This window comes from Hoplias malabaricus, chromosome X2 (assembly GCF_029633855.1).
Source record: "Hoplias malabaricus isolate fHopMal1 chromosome X2, fHopMal1.hap1, whole genome shotgun sequence".
Lineage (NCBI taxonomy): Eukaryota > Metazoa > Chordata > Actinopteri > Characiformes > Erythrinidae > Hoplias > Hoplias malabaricus.
The window spans coordinates 40,989,340-41,005,472 of NC_089819.1; the positions used below are offsets into that span (position 1 = coordinate 40,989,340).

General features: G+C 37.4%; 1 protein-coding gene and 1 long non-coding RNA gene across 2 annotated transcripts in view; both read right to left on the minus strand.

The window, feature by feature from the left end:
* Positions 1–691: 691 nt before the first annotated feature.
* On the minus strand, positions 692–2,974 carry LOC136677525 (uncharacterized). Its single transcript, XR_010796362.1, has 3 exons — positions 2,236–2,974; positions 1,552–1,653; positions 692–1,416 (listed from the first exon to the last, which is right to left on the minus strand). It is a non-coding gene; the product is annotated as an uncharacterized lncRNA (long non-coding RNA).
* A 2,193-nt stretch (positions 2,975–5,167) lies between these two features.
* LOC136676248 (low-density lipoprotein receptor-related protein 1B-like) overlaps positions 5,168–16,133 on the minus strand; it is a gene marked incomplete at its 5' end in the record, with an annotated part of 218,771 nt that continues 207,805 nt past the window's right edge. The window contains 6 exons of the mRNA XM_066653107.1: positions 5,168–5,434; positions 6,106–6,222; positions 6,689–6,839; positions 8,586–8,676; positions 11,296–11,372; positions 13,978–14,091. Coding sequence (XP_066509204.1) covers positions 5,294–5,434; positions 6,106–6,222; positions 6,689–6,839; positions 8,586–8,676; positions 11,296–11,372; positions 13,978–14,091 — 691 coding nt within the window. The remainder of the gene's footprint in view (positions 5,435–6,105; positions 6,223–6,688; positions 6,840–8,585; positions 8,677–11,295; positions 11,373–13,977; positions 14,092–16,133) is intronic.

The following is a 16,133-nucleotide window of genomic DNA, read 5'->3' on the forward strand; positions in this document are numbered from 1 at the left end:
AGCCGATCTGGGTCATCCTCGTTGAGATGCTGCAGTTTGTAAGGGTGCCACTTGTGAGTAGCTAATATTCGCCGAAGGGATGTTCGACTGATGCCACTCTCCAGTGACATGCGGTGAGTGCTACGCTGTGGGCTCTTGCTGAATGAAGCTAGGACAGCCACTGAAGTTTCTTCATTAGTGACAGTTTTCATGCGTCCACATTTTGGCAAATCCAACACTGAACCAGTTTCACGAAACATGGCAAGCAGTTTGTTAACTGTAGCATGGGAGATGGGTGGTCTCGTAGGTAGTCTTGCATTGAAATCTGCTGCAATGACTCGGTTACTGTGACATCAACACAATTTCTATCCTCTCCTCACGTGTTAACTTCTGCGACACGTCAATGGCTGTAAATAAAAAGAAACTTGTAAATAACTCATGAAAGAATAAAGTTACAATAACGTTACCAATGGTTACAAGCACACCATTGTTTTTCTTGTGAAATTCCCAATAAGTTTGATGTGTCACATGACCCTCTTCCCACTGAAAAAACAAAAGTTGAATCCAAAATTATCGACTTCAAAATGGCCGCCATGGTCACCACCCATCTTGAAAAGTTTTCCCCCCTCCCATATACTAATGTGCCACAAACAGGAAGTTAATATCACCAACCATTCTCATTTTATTAAGGTGCATCCATATAAATGGCCCACACTTATGTTACACACTGTCTTTTTTTCTATTTTCAATTATATTTGACAGAAAATACAACAACAAATGAATGCAATTTGTATTCATATAATTTCATTATATTGGGATCTGGAGGTTGTGGGTTTGATTCCCGCTCCGGGTGACTGTCTGTGAGGAGTGTGGCGTGTTCTTCCCATGTCTGCGTGGGTTTCCTCTGGGTGCTCCAGTTTCCTCCCATGGTCCAAAAATCACGTTAGTAGGTGGATTGGTGACTCAAAAGTGCTCCTAGGTGTATGTGTGTGTGTGTGTGTGTGTGTCACGTTGTGAAGGACTGGTGCCCCCTCCAGGGTGTGTTCCTGCCTTGTGCCCAACGATTCCGGGTAGGCTCCGGACCCACCGTGACCCTGAATTGGATAAGTGGTTACAGACAATGGATGGATGGATGGAAGATGAGCAAACAGTACAATAGCTCCAGGTTTTCTTATGTTTTATTAACTTCCACTTTATCCATATTAGAGATAAGATCTGGCAGTGATGAAATTCTTATAGGAAATGTATCAGTATCTCCTTTAGCAGGACATCACTTTTTAATGTCAGGGAAAAAAATGCTTCTTGATTTTGTATCTACCTTCACACAGTGCACCTGTTTTTAATACATCAAACTGACCTGTATTTGTAACTGAATAAAAATTTAAAAAAAAACATCCTCCAAACTCAGGAACACTGGGAATGAAGAAGTGGTGCCTCCTAAAACAAACATGACATGAAACAGACAAACAAAATCTTGATGGATTAAGGCATCAAAAAATAGTAAACAACATAATATAGTTCTACCATTATGTAGTGTATTATAGAAATTTACTACAGGACAAAATGCTGTACCTCCTCTGGCTTAGTTCCCTGTGTTGCATGTCGACAGTCTCGGCGACCCACGATTAGCACGATCAAGATGCAGATCAGTGTTATCAGAATAAGGCCTGCCACCTTAAAATATAACAATATGTTTAAGTAAGTTTTCTCCAATGATGATGGAGATACATCAGATAGATGTATCTGAGATACTGTGCTAAATTGAAGTTGAAATTTTAAACATGGATGGCCCATAAAGTGTTTAATTCAGGGACTATAGAGCAATTTGAGTTGAGTTGTACTTTCATAAATATTATTGGCTGCTTCCTGCTTTCTTTATGCTTCTATAAATACAGTAGGAAGTCTACATCAACCCTCAACATTCAAATTAAAGCCAATTTGTTTCTCAAATCCCAGCAGTCCTAATATACTCTAACTCTGACCGACAAAGTCTTTCAAATAAACAAACTGATAAAATGAACTCAGATTTTTAAGGCAACTTAAAATCATTAAAAAATTAAAAAATAAACAAATAAAGAAAAATCAATGCAGATCTACAGTGAGTATTAATCATTCAACCAATGGTAAAGAATATCCAAATGATTCTTCAATAGTTTAGAGGTGGTGTGATGTGATCTCTTATTTCTTTTTAAGGTGACAAAATAGCAAATATTTTTAAGTTGAAATAAACAGGAGAATGTTTATCAAAGCTCTTACCTGGGACCAACCAATGAAATGTTGGTATAATCCCTTTTCCACAGATTCTCTTGAACTGGAAGGTACACACCAGGTCATACGAGGCTGATCTTCATCCAATATATAATTTCCTTTCCAGTATGTCAAAGCACAGGCCACATACTGACCATCCAGAAGCAACAAAATGACCCACAGAGTCGGAGGGATCAGGCAAGGGAGGAGGACCATGAAAAAACGGCTTCCACATGTCCACCTCCTGCACGGCCGAGTTGTTACCAGCATCAAAGTGAACACCACCAGTGCCGGGACAATAAACATAGAGGCTGCATACACCTCATTTACCCCTGGTTTACAGGGGCAGGACAACTTAATCTCCATCAGCTTCTGGATTCCAAACAGGAGAAAGACAAACACAAAGGTGGTCCTGAGAGGACACTGGAAAACATCCGTTATGAAGCTCATTGTTCGAGGCAAAGATACTTTCGTTCTGTGCCAGATAACGACAACAATTTCTTGGATCCTGAAATACATGCAGTCTGATTTCGTAGTTTTTAAAAAAAGGCGATACACAGGAAGCTAAGACTTTAAACAGAGTTAGTGATTCTGGTTCACAACCTGCCAAAAAGAGTTGCACAAAAGATCTCTGCCCCAAACCTCTTTAAAAAGTGCTGCAAAAACAACCATCCAGTTCAAAATACGGTGCCAAAAAGAGCTCTTCGTCCCAAACCTCCTGAAAAAAGGTGTCAGAAAGATCCCACTGCTGTCAAATCACCAGGCAAACAGTTGTTATAAGCCCTTTCTGTTTTAGAAAGTGAAACCATTGTGTTTTTTGTTGATGCCTGTTAGTTTCAAGTGCTGCACCCAGCACTTACTGTCAGCCAAAAGTTGGTTGTTATTTTAGGAACTGATTACAGGAAGTCAAGAAGGGCACGTATTTCTCAGCATTCTTAAGGTTAATTTCACACTGACAATGCCATTTTTATTCTGTGTTTACCAGTAAAATTAACAATGCACAAGTTGATTAATTTTATATTCTCAACACTAATGCAACATCTGAGCATAGTTGTAAAGGCGGTAATCCTTAAACCACAATGATGCACAAGTCAAACATTTAGTTTATTCATGAAAAAATATATTTAAATAGAAAAGGATTATTCATATTGTTACCAGCATGAAGTTTAGAAGCTAATACCTGTCATGATATAGGGGTGTATAATTACTGATGGCTCCATTAATACTTACAGATTTAGTCACATTTTGGAGCTACTACATGCTGCCTTCTAGCTGACGTCTTTTTCAGGGATGTTCCAAGTACATCCTGCTGTGACAACAAGATTGAAGCATGTGTTTCCAGATTGTGTGGGTGGGAAGACATGTTGTATAATGACAAACAGTTGCAAATTTACATTATGGATCCCTGCATTTACTAAGCACTGCTTTCTGCTTCTTTTTTTATGGTTTTATATCTGAAATGACAGAGCAATAATCACAAACACTTAGAGTGTTAAGGAAATTTATTTTATATCTAGAATCACTGGTCCAAAATCAGATTAAATAAATGCAATATGTGCATAGATGAATGACAAATGCAATAAGCCCATTATCATTAATATATTCATTTGAGTTAAAAGTATAAACTCAACAACATATTTCAATTTTAAGGTTTGTTAAGTTGGCATTTATCATTTAAGTGCCATTATTGATACCTAATCTGAAGTTAGGACCAGAGTACCCAAAATTACTGTACAATCTGTATAAAAGTACAACATTTAATACATTAACAACTGGACATATAAATCAAATATAAAATTATAAAACCTTTTCTTTTTTGTCTATTTCCAAGTGTTTACATGTGTTAAAGCTGACATGAAAACACATTTCCTTTGTTATTGTTTACACTCATTCATCAATTATCCATGACCGTGTGTTAAGCGTGAATCGCTGAAGTATAGATATGATACTTAATGTAATCAAAAATGAGAATGAACATTTGCAGATATGTTCAAGGCCTAAGAACTATGACTGTTTTGGTTTTGGTTTGTTGAAAAGCATACAGATTATAAAGACTAGTTCATATACTACATGTCCAAACGTTTGCAGACACCCTTTATGAGGTGCACCGATTGCTGATATGCACAGTTTAAATTATCTCTACAGAACAAGCATTGACCTGTAGAATGGGACACTCTGGAAAATCCTAAGACCACCATGCTCAATGCCAATTGTTCACCAGAGTGGTATAAATCCCACCAACATTGGGCTGTGGAACAGTGGCACTGTGTTCACTGAAGTGATTACGCTCCACCTAATGCCTTTGGGAAGATGTAAGAAAGCCAGAAATGATCATCATACCATCATCAGTACCTGACCTCACTAACGCTGAAAAGGCTGCCACCAAATCCTCATAGCAATGTTCCAACAACTGGTGTGAAGCAATGAGTAGATGAATAGAAGTTGTTACTGCAGCAAAGAGGAACAAAACCTAGATTAATACCTTTCCTTGGATGAGCAGGTGTCCTAAAACATTTGGCCATATAATGTAGATCTGATAACTAACAGTAACATATGTTTAGCATTTGCAGAGCCATACAGTGATATCAAAAATAAAATCTGTGCTATATGAATATCATTTTGTTAAATATGTGTCTCCTATTTTGTAATACTAGTAAAAGGCAGAGGCAACTTGGGAATATAACATATATATATATATATATATATATATATATATATATATATATATATATATATATATATAATACACCTTTGTAGGCATATATGTATAATAATAAATAAAACCTACACAGAGTTTTTAAACAGTCTTTGCGTGTATTTGTGTAAAGCCTTAGGACTCAGCAGCTTGCTGTAGCATCACAGAGTGCAAATAATACATCAAAAAATAAAAAACAACAGAAATGTTCAAGAAATAATTAAACCTTTCATATGATGATGGCACAAATGAAACAAAAAGCAGGATATCAGTCGCCTGAACCTGATCAGACATATAAAAAGTGTCCTTTTCTGTACATGTCTTGAGTAAAAAATATGCTAGGTCTGTGTAAAAGCTAGATTTAAGCCAGTTTCAAGCGGCCGTTTCACGGATGGCTGTGTCCAGTCTCTTTGGGATCAGGTCTCTCCTCTCGTTGAGTCTGATCACAGGTTTACGACACTGCTGACCATCCACGTACATCTTCGCATAGATTGGATTTGAGTAATTCATGGCCTAGAAACACAAACACATTTTGTTTCAAGTTCTTACTAACTTCTGATGTGATTCAGATCCAAATTTTATGGCTCCTGTGTTGATTCTGACTGCAACTCTTATGACTCCCAATTTGATTCATGCTCCAAAATAATGACCAATAGTCTGATTCAGACTCCAAAAGTTACAATTCACAATTTGATTCAGACTCTAAACATAATGACTCACAATTTGATTCAGAATCCAAAACTCATGGCTCACAATCTGATTCAGACTTCAAATCTTATGACCTACAATTTGACATGCATTTCAGAACCCATGTTTTGACTCAGATCCTGTGATACATTACCTGATTTGGACTACAAAGTAACATGAACTATAAAATTGAATAGACACTTAAAGTCTTGTAATAATACTCTAACGTTATTAAACTATGGCTAGAAACTGCAGTCTAAAAATCCTGCAAAAACTAACAATGAATAGTCCAATCAAAATTGTGTTCTCTGTTGTATCTTGGCAGATTACAGTTAGGTTAAATTCCAGCATCATTAAGAACAGACCATGGTTTTACTATGTTTCATTTAGTGATCACAGGAAAAAGATCAGGAGAATACACAGGAAAAGTGAGAAAAAGTGAATGCAAGCATGTGAGTGAGGGGAGAGAGAATGAGAGAGAGAAAGACAGAACTCACCTGTCCTGGGATGAGCTCCGTGGGGACAGAGTGAACAGGTAAAGTGTGTGAAGTGTGTGAGGGGTGCAGGGTGTGGGGAGGCAGGTTTCTAGGGTCACTTGACCTCACACACCAGCCCTTTAGAAAAATAGAGAGAGTGAGAGGAAGAAAGGAGGGAGGAAGAAGGAAGGATGAAATAGTGAGAGGGAGAAAGCAAGAAATAGCATTCATATATAGTGCAAAGTGAATTCCATTCCAGCTTTAGTGTCTCAAAAAAAAAAAAAAAAATCCAGGGCAAGGGGCAAAGTTTAGGTGTGTTTTTCAGCAAGCCCCTTTCTACCTTTCTACAGCTTCTCAGGAATATTATAATATGCTGGATTAATACAAAATTTATAACAGAAAGTAAAAAACTAAATATATGACATGATTTCAAATCTAATCTGGACCTGATTCATTTTCATTTGTTTCCACTATTTCATCCCCCAAACTCAGAAAAAGAACTGACCACAGAAATCAAAGCAAAATCCCCAAATTTCATATATGCAGTTTCTAGTTTTATAAGACATGCACTACTTAAAATGCTTTAGAAAATTCATCCCCTGACCTTATGAGGGTCCAGCGTGAAGCTGGGGTGCAGGAAGCTGCCCACGTCTACATGGTTGTCATGTTCAACCTCGTACATGTTATAGGATGGGTTTCCAATCTCCACATTTAACCCTCCATTAGCCATGGGCTGCCTCTGAACTCGCTTTCCTCTGAGAGAGAGAGAGAGAGAGAGAGAGAGAGAGAGACTAAACAATAGGTAACTAACAGCAGAACACTTTAAAATAATATTTCTCATTATATTTCAGTGATGTTGATGCCTGGGCTTATGGTCAGTCAGTCCTAGTTCCGGTCCCAGAACTATTCAAACAAGTAGGAGTTTAAATATTACTGGGGGGGTGGAATGCAGGAGTACCTTTTAGAACACAGATCAACACAAAATGAATGAAAGAAATAAAAAAGGGCTTTTCTATCTGAATTGTACCAGGGTTGTGGTGGGTCTGGAGGCTTCTCATAATCACCCACCAAAGTGTGATTTTGGACTGTGGTAGAAAACCTAAGCACCTGGAGAAAACCCACGCTGACACAGGGAGAACACACCAAACTCCTCAAAGTCACCTGAACTAACACAACATCAGAATCCTGGAGCTGTGTGACAGTGACATTACCTGTTGCACCACATAGAAGAGCAAATTCAAAACAGAAACTGGCGAACAGGGGGCCAAACATCATCAGCGCTGATCTGACTTGTTCTTCAGCGGTGGATATGGGGGCATGACAGGCTGTTGGTCCATTGTTCTTAGTGTTGACAGTGACTTCTGACAGTGGGCTGTGGCTGTGGATGTTTTGTGATCTGAAGTGAGAGTGGAGGTGGATTTTGTCCTTTCTCAAAATGCAAGCTTAAGTTTATCTGATAGGAACAGTTTTGCCACCAGGCCTTGTGTGGCTGTTATAGGTGTCACTTTCTATATCTGTTTTAGGAGGTTGGAATTTTCCATACGTTATGTCTAATCTCAGAAATATATCCTAATATGCTGAGTAACTTTTAATTTGACTGGAAATTAAATAAATGAATGATGATGTGTATTTTACATGGACAAAAGTACATCTACATTACACCTGGTTCCCATTTGTACGGTCAGACACTGACATTGGATGAAAGAGTCTGTCTCACAATCTCCATTCTAATTCGTCCCAAAGGTGTTCAATGAGGTTGAAGTCAAGGCCCTTTGCAGGTCAGTGAAGTTCTACTACACCAAACACCCCACCATGCCTTTGTGACCCTTGCTTTGTGCACAGGGGTACAGCCTTGCTGAAACAAAAAAGGGCCTTCCCCAAAATGTTCCAGCAAAGTTGGAATCAGACAGTTGTACAAAATGTCTTGGTATGCTGAGGTATTAAGGTTTCCCTTAAGTGGAACTAAGAAGTCTAGGCTGACTCCTGAAAAGTAACCTCACAGCATTATCCTTCTTCCACCAAACTTTTGAGGTTAGACAGCCAGATAGGAGATTGTGATAAAGTCACAAGACATGTTCCCAATGCTCCAGAGTCAAGTGGCAGCCTACTTTATACCACACCATCGAACGCTCAGCATTGTGCTTGCTGATGTAAGGCTTGCATGCAGCTGCTCAGCCTTGGAAGCCCATGCCATGCTACTCCTTGTGCACAGTTTTTGTTCTGATAATGACAGAGGAGGTCTTGAACTCTGCGATAAGTATGTCGGCTGAGAGTTCTTGACTTATATGCACTGTGCACCTCAGAACTTGGCGACACTGCTCTGTAACTTTCTGTAGTCTGCTACTTGTATTTTGAGTTCCCTTGGTTCCTAAATGCTTCAGTGTTTGAATAATATCACACGCCATATATCTAAGAGGGAAATAAACACCACAAAGTGTGTCACAATATTTTTATTCATATAGTGTATATTTTTAAAGTGAAAAAGATAATTCTTTTCTCACCTTTGTCTTCGTTTGCAGATGAACACGCCCACCAACACTGTGACAATGATTATCACCAGCAGCACCAGAGGAACAATGATGGCGATACTCCCTGAGACAATGGCACAGAAAAGGCAGTGTGTTTTCAGAATCAAGCTGTGATTTTATATGAATTTAACCACATTCAAGCTAGTAAAGAAACTGTGTGCAAAATGCAGTTTCTGAACACCACATTTGCGTTTGTAAATAGAGGGGGAGATATTTTAATATGATTTGCATTTAAGTTATTGTTATTTTGCTTTGATTAATGATGTGCATAACTATAAGTAACATGTATTCCTATTTGTATACATAGAGTACAGCAATAACTGTAGATTTCAAGATTTCTAAAGGGTTAATAGGGGTTGTAGAGTCTCTGAGGTTATGTCACTGTGGTTATTTACGAAAGTAGAGTGCTTTCCCTCTGTGTTAGATCTCAGTTTGATCACGGCTATGAAGGAGCCTAGATTTTCTTCAAAGAGGGGGAGGAGACCCACTGCTGCCATGCTGCAAAATCATGTTTTATTACAACGCTTTAGTTGCAGTGACATCAAAAAAGCGGCTGGAGGAGGAAGTAGGTTAGAAAGGCGTTGCTCCTGAACCTCCAGACCGGCTCCGATTAAAGATTCCGCACTCTAACATCCCTATGCCATCTCAACATCCCATTTCTGATGTTTTAATGAGATGAATGGGGAGGATTATAGGGGTTCAGTAGGTCAGAAGAATCTGGCTTCGGAGAACTGTACAGAGACCCAATTCTGTACTGTTCGGAATTCTTAAAACGTTGGTAAAAATCCCATTCAACCTAATGTGAAACTGTAATAACCCAACGTAGTATTGTGAAAAAACAAACAAACTCCTGATTAACAGAATTAGTTTCAGATAATCAGATGTTTGTTTCGGTTCACAACAGAAACAATCTCTACTTTTCTGGGAATCTTTGCATAAGATGTTGGAACAAAAGCTCTAGAGAGGTCAGGTGCTGATGTTCCTAATCAGCCCAAAGGTATTTGATAGCACTCCATCACTACTTTGTCATTTGTCATGGTAACCTTACGGTACTTTTCCACTGCATGATCCTTATTTGACCCAACTCTACTTTTTTGATGCATTAGGTAAATTTGGCCCTGTTAGGTAAAGTACCTCGGAACCGGGTACTTTTAAATACATGCTCTCTCGTGGTTCCAAGTAAGTTGAGTAGGGACTAAACATTACGTGTAAACATTGTAGAGCACTTATTGGACAGAGAGATCTGTCAATTACAATGTAATGCCGACATCCAGGATAAACCTGCCATTTGTAGAATCTACAGTAGTGATCATGTTTGTTTGACAGCTTGTAAAATTACACTATTGTCTTTTAGAGGTTCAAACGTCGATTAGATTGGTGGCTGATGGAGGAATCCAGAGAGCTGGATGGTGCTACAAGTAACAACTTGTTGGGGACTGTTGTAATGGAAATCCAACAAGGTAACAGGCACCAAGAAGTTAGTAGATCTTCTTCTCAAGAAGAGAGCAGAGTAGGTACTATGCAGTGGAAAAGCACCATCGGGCTCATATTTGGCTGTTCCAGAACTTACCTTTTTAAGCCAATGCTTGTCTACAAAGGTTATTTCAAGCTGTCTGAACTAAATCTAAAAGATGATCACAAATGTCCATTCTCCAGCTGCACAGATCTAAAAGCCAGCTTTTTTCAACATGCTGCTTTCAGCTTTCCACAGTAAAACAGGCTCTCTTTCTTACGTCATCTTCTACTTTGAAATATCACTCCTCAGTCCTGGAGATGAATTAAGTCTGGTCATTGCTATCTCTCCAGAGAAACCTCGTCTAACGGTGCTCAAATGCCAAGGCCAAATCCACAGCGAAATGTCAGCAAATCAAACCAGGACAGACTCCACAGAGAAACGGACATTAAACTGCAATAAAGAGACCAAAGCCACTGAGGAGAGAGTGTTGGAATTATTACTGAAACCAAAAACGTACATCCCAAATGCCACTGTGCTGGAATTACAGCACAGAACAGTAATGCTGTACTGCTTTATTACAGCCACAAGGGCTAGGAATACTTGTTAATGCCAGTTTATTCTGTTTATTCAGTTTATTATTCGATAAGACCAGGCCAGAAGCACAGACTCCAGAAAATCTGCTTTATGAAGGCAGCAATATGGAGATAAATGTCGGTCAGTGACTCGTGTAATGACCCAAGTTGGTTATTTATGGACTCTAAGCGTGCTTATGTAGTCTTTATGAGCTCTGAACTCATGTCCACTCGCTGTGAACTCAAGGTCATTGGCCTGATATGAAATGCCAGCGGCCAGGCAATAACATTCATATTTGAAGAGATGACATCCATATTTGAAGCTGTGATAAAATAAAAATTATTAGCTGCCCAGATTCTGAGTTAATGTCCCTTCTTGTTTAAGACAACATGGTTTTGCTATACTTGTAAGGACCTAATATATTTAAATGGGGGGAAAATGTAATCTATGTACCTTATGTAACTGTTGCCAATTTACAACTGAATAATAATATGAATACTGGCCTACAAGATATGCAAAACTTTTGGTAAACAGTTTTGCTTTTTCCAAAAATAAATCAATGTTTACTGTTCTGAAAAGTTCTGTTTTGTGTTATTACGTTATATTATTACTAGTAACACTATAAAAACCCATAAGAATAGCACTGTCACTCACTTTCACTGACGTTGTCTGTTCGATTATTCTTACTGGCGGGTCTTTCACATTGTGTTCCAGTCCAGTTTGCTGAACACCTGGGGAAAAAAAAGCATACCCATATCATACACCTGAGCACAAAAACCACACCCTAATTACACAGTAATATAAAACCACTGCAAGATTGTAGGCATGTGTATAGACACCACAACCACAACACATCTGAGTATAGAAGCCACATCACATACGTGAGTACATAAATCACGCCCATGAGTATATAAACCACACACATATCACACATCTGAGTATATAAGCCACTGCCATATCACATACTTGAATACAGAAACCATCAGAGGTGGAAAGTAATGAATTACATTTACTCACATTACTGTAATTGATAAGTTTTTTTTGTGTGTATTTGTAACTTTACTTTTACTTAAGAATATTTTGCATTACGTATTGTACTTCACTACATTTTAAATCACATGAAAATGCAAGAAAATATATTTGCGCATTGGAAACTACTGGAGTGAATGATGGGATGGAGAGCAATCTAGCGCTAAAATCACATGATGGTGCAGACGCAGCTAAGTGTAAAACCCTGTTGAATTCTGTGTTACTCTGCATGGAAATGAAACCCTGACCATATTTAAGAGTCCACTTTGGCTTCAAGTGCAAGAAAGGTGAAATATTTGTAATGCAGTGTAAGCTGTGTTTACCAAGAGAGAAATAGCAGCTTATAAAAACCCATCATCAAACCTGCGAATGTAGAACATGTACAGGTAGGTTAAATAATACTACTGTTGGACTGGTAGTCAAAAATAAGTTTTCCTCTTTTAGTAAGAGGCCCAAATTAGCAGAAAATACACCAGTGAGTGTTGGTTGGTATTACTGAACGGTTACCTGTATTGGCCTTTTTGTTACGACTTGATCTGCACCAATCAATTTTATTTATCTTCCATACTTTCGCATTCTATGGGTGTATTAACATACTTCACTGTAACATTTTTGTGTTTGAGGTATTATAACACATTTCTCTGTTTGAGGTATTATAACTCTGTATTTAGAAGCACCTGGCTGCTATGATAATTTTATTTCCTTCCAGGGATTCATAAAATTCATAAAATCTACCTGCTGGTAACATGTTATTAATTAGTGCAGTTACATGACGAGATCAAAAACAATATGAATAGGAATGATATATATTGCAATTTAAATATATATTTCTGTTGTTTTGAAGTAGCTATGTATGAGGTAAATATTATAAGGTGTATTATTGTATCTTCAGGCCTCTCCATGAGCAGTTTTTTTTATTTGTACAATTATTCCATTAATTAACACCAACTGAAAATTATATCCCCTTCTCCTTTTTGCGCTACACAGAAAAGACCCCCCCCACCCAAAAATATATTATATTATACTATATATATATATATATATATATATATATATATATATATATATATATATATATATATATATTATATATTATACTGGTAATTTTATACAGTACTTTACTTGAGTAGAATATTTTAGTACTCTTTCCACCTCTGGAAACCACACACACATCACCCACCCGAGTACAGAATACACAACCATGTTACATATCTGAGTGCAGAAAGCACACTCACGTCACACACTTGAGTACAGAAACCACACACCTGATAAGAAATTCAAACATAAAAAAAAAACTGCTAGTGTTTCTCTGAACAATGCACTAACTGCTCGAGAGCCAGACCTCAGCATTATGGAATGGGTTTGGGATTTCTTAGGATGTTTCCTGTAATTTTTCCTGATGCTGAAAAATGAATGGTTTGTTCTTCTTTGTTAAAAAAAAAATATTCAACAAACATTTCATGAACGAACAGACAGACACAAACACACACACACACACAGCCCTATTAGAGTGCAAGCTAATGGAAGTTTGTATCCAACACTGGGATGTAATGTGTGTGAAGGTGAATGGTGCAGACATGCAGATATGTGTGTGTGTGTGTGTGTGTGTTTGTGCTTATGTGAGTATATTAAAATTATTAGGACACATGCTGATCTGGATGCTCAGGGAAGGATGGAGGTTGGGGTGACTAGGTTACTGGGATGTTCCCAGTCGCTATGGCAACCAAAGTGCTACTGCAAAAAATGATTTTTCATCAAGTAAACTCATCTTTAATCTAGTCAACATATCTATTATTTATACTTATGAGACCCTTAGAATGAAATGGTAACAGTTAAACATCCCCAAATGTCTCTTAACTTTTTTAAAGTGGTATTACCTCTGAAATAGACATATTTTAACATTGTTTGCACTAGTTGCCTTTGTGTCCCAAAAAAATTACCAATCATAACCATGGCAACAACATATGAAGTCAATAAAATGAGGGCACTTTATACTAGACCTGTATAAATATCTGACATTAAATGTTATTATTTATAGTGTATTATGACAAAACTGACCCAAGTTCCATAAGAAACCCATGATGACAGATGACTGTTAGAATGAAGTATTAAGCATGTTAACATAGGCCTTTGTCAGCTGTCTTGTGAATGAACACCAATGATGGTACAGAATTAAAATATGATGTACTTATTACAAATTCACAATGAGTAATGTGAGATATATTGACTAGATTTAAGAAATGATCACTTTGACAAGAGTTCACTGTCTTGCAGTGTGGCATTAGCAGTAGATTTAAGGTCACCTACTTGCATTGAGGTTTATTTAAGGTGGATAAGGAGCAAATCCCTCGGTTCTGACAGTAGAACGAACACGGATCCAGCCGCTGGTCACAGCGCTGGCTTTTAAACCCGGCCGGACAGCTAAGAATGAGGAGAACCCAACGAGACGAAGGACACATCAATATACACAGGGACAAAAAACACCTCACACTCAGATCTTGTATCTCCAAAACAGAAAAACTTACAGCAGGAGGAATAAAGTATCCTAATTTTCAATGAATGTGAGTGTGAAATTTATTCTGGAGCAAGTACATTTTTCCAAAAATAAATTAAAAAAATGGAGATACAAGCTTTATATTTGGATACATCAGCACTGTCATCAGATATTTTTGAAATTAAGAACACATTTTTCTTATTAAAGCGATGATATATACATATATCACATTCAAGAATCTGAAATCAATGTTTTTTTTAAACATAATCTTAACATAGACAATCCAAAAATAAATTAAATTAACATCAACAGTGCAAATTTGTTGATGATCAAGTCTCAAGTAAAATAACCTGACCAAAATGTATTATATATTTATGCAGTTTGTATTGAAAATAATATAGAATAATGGAAAATTATTAATATGCAGAATTGATTCCAGACTTTTGAACTGTAGCATGCACTCACTGGCCACTTTATTAGAAACACTTATGACAAATCATCATCAAGCTGAAAGTCATCCACCAGGAAAAAAATTTGGACAAGGGCAACTGTGGTCGCAACTTCTGTGATATGTCTCCGATATGTGAATCTTTAAGTAGCAGAATTACTCAGGATGAGGTATCTAAAAATTAAATCAGTAGGTAATTCTATAAAAAATAAAGCTTTCCAACAGAGCCTTGTTTTTAGCCACATGGATGGAAATGGCACACAAAAGAGTGTGGAGTAACTGATAGGAAGATATCTAAAAATCTTTGGACACAAACCAAAATGACATCATAGGACTGAGAGTTATCAACTTCCACAAAAATAACAAATATCCAAAAAGAAAATAAAGTGAAAAACAGCACACAGAGAACAGAGAAATCACTTGAAAAAAGAAAAAAAAACCCCACACAGAACAGACGTCTTTAGCCAGAAAAGAAGTGTTGTTGTTAATATGCTAATCATTCCAGGTAATCTCCCATCCACAAGCTTTCATTGAAGTCCTTTAACCTCAGAAAAAAAACACTTAAAAACATACCACGGACATCTGCATACAAATAGAGTCTGCCTCACAGAAACAGGACAAAAATAAACTTTTAATGGAGTCTAGAGCGAGAGGTGGGGGGGAGGATTAAAAACTATAACAATAAAATTATATTAATAAGAGACATTTTTTGGTAATGTCTATCAACAGTTTTTCACTTTTTTATAACACACACACAGAGACAGAGAGAGAGAGAGAGAGAGAGAGAGAGAGAGAGAGAAGCACTCCTCTCTCTCATTCTCTATTCAGCTTTCTCCTCTCCTGTTTTTACTCCCTTCTTCATCTCCATCATAGTCCCATGGTTCCTCTACAGATAGTGCTAAAGCTTTATGCAGCATGTGTATTGTACAGTAATGATACAACTTCTAGGTAGAGTAGTAGCTGTAAGAGTACTAGTAATATTTCAGGTAGCAATACCAGTATTGTTAGTAGTACGCAGCACTACTAATTGGTTATTGGTTAGAGGATGAGCAGGGTGCTGATTGGTTAATGGGTGGGCAGTGTGCTGACTGGCTTGTCAACTCAAGCATAATGTTGGGTCAAACTTTGTTCTTGAATTTTGTGGCTGGTAGGTTGTATCTTCCGTGTTGGGATCAAAGTTAGCACATTTTTGTAAGTGGACCTCGCTGAAACTTCACTGCAGAAAATATTCCAGCAAATATTTTAATTACACATACACACAATAATTCTACATCTATAAAATCAATCTGCACATGTGCAAATCTTTTTTTCCAGCTCCAACTCTTTATTAAACATTCACAATCTTAAGGTTATTATTATTTTTTTATTCCCCCTCACACACATTAACACGATATATGTACATGCAATTTTCTCACATGCACAGACAAGTGACACAAATCTGCAAACTGTGAACATATATCTGAAAATTATTAAACATTTCCCAAAATATGAATGACAATTCTAAAATTCCACAGTAGCACA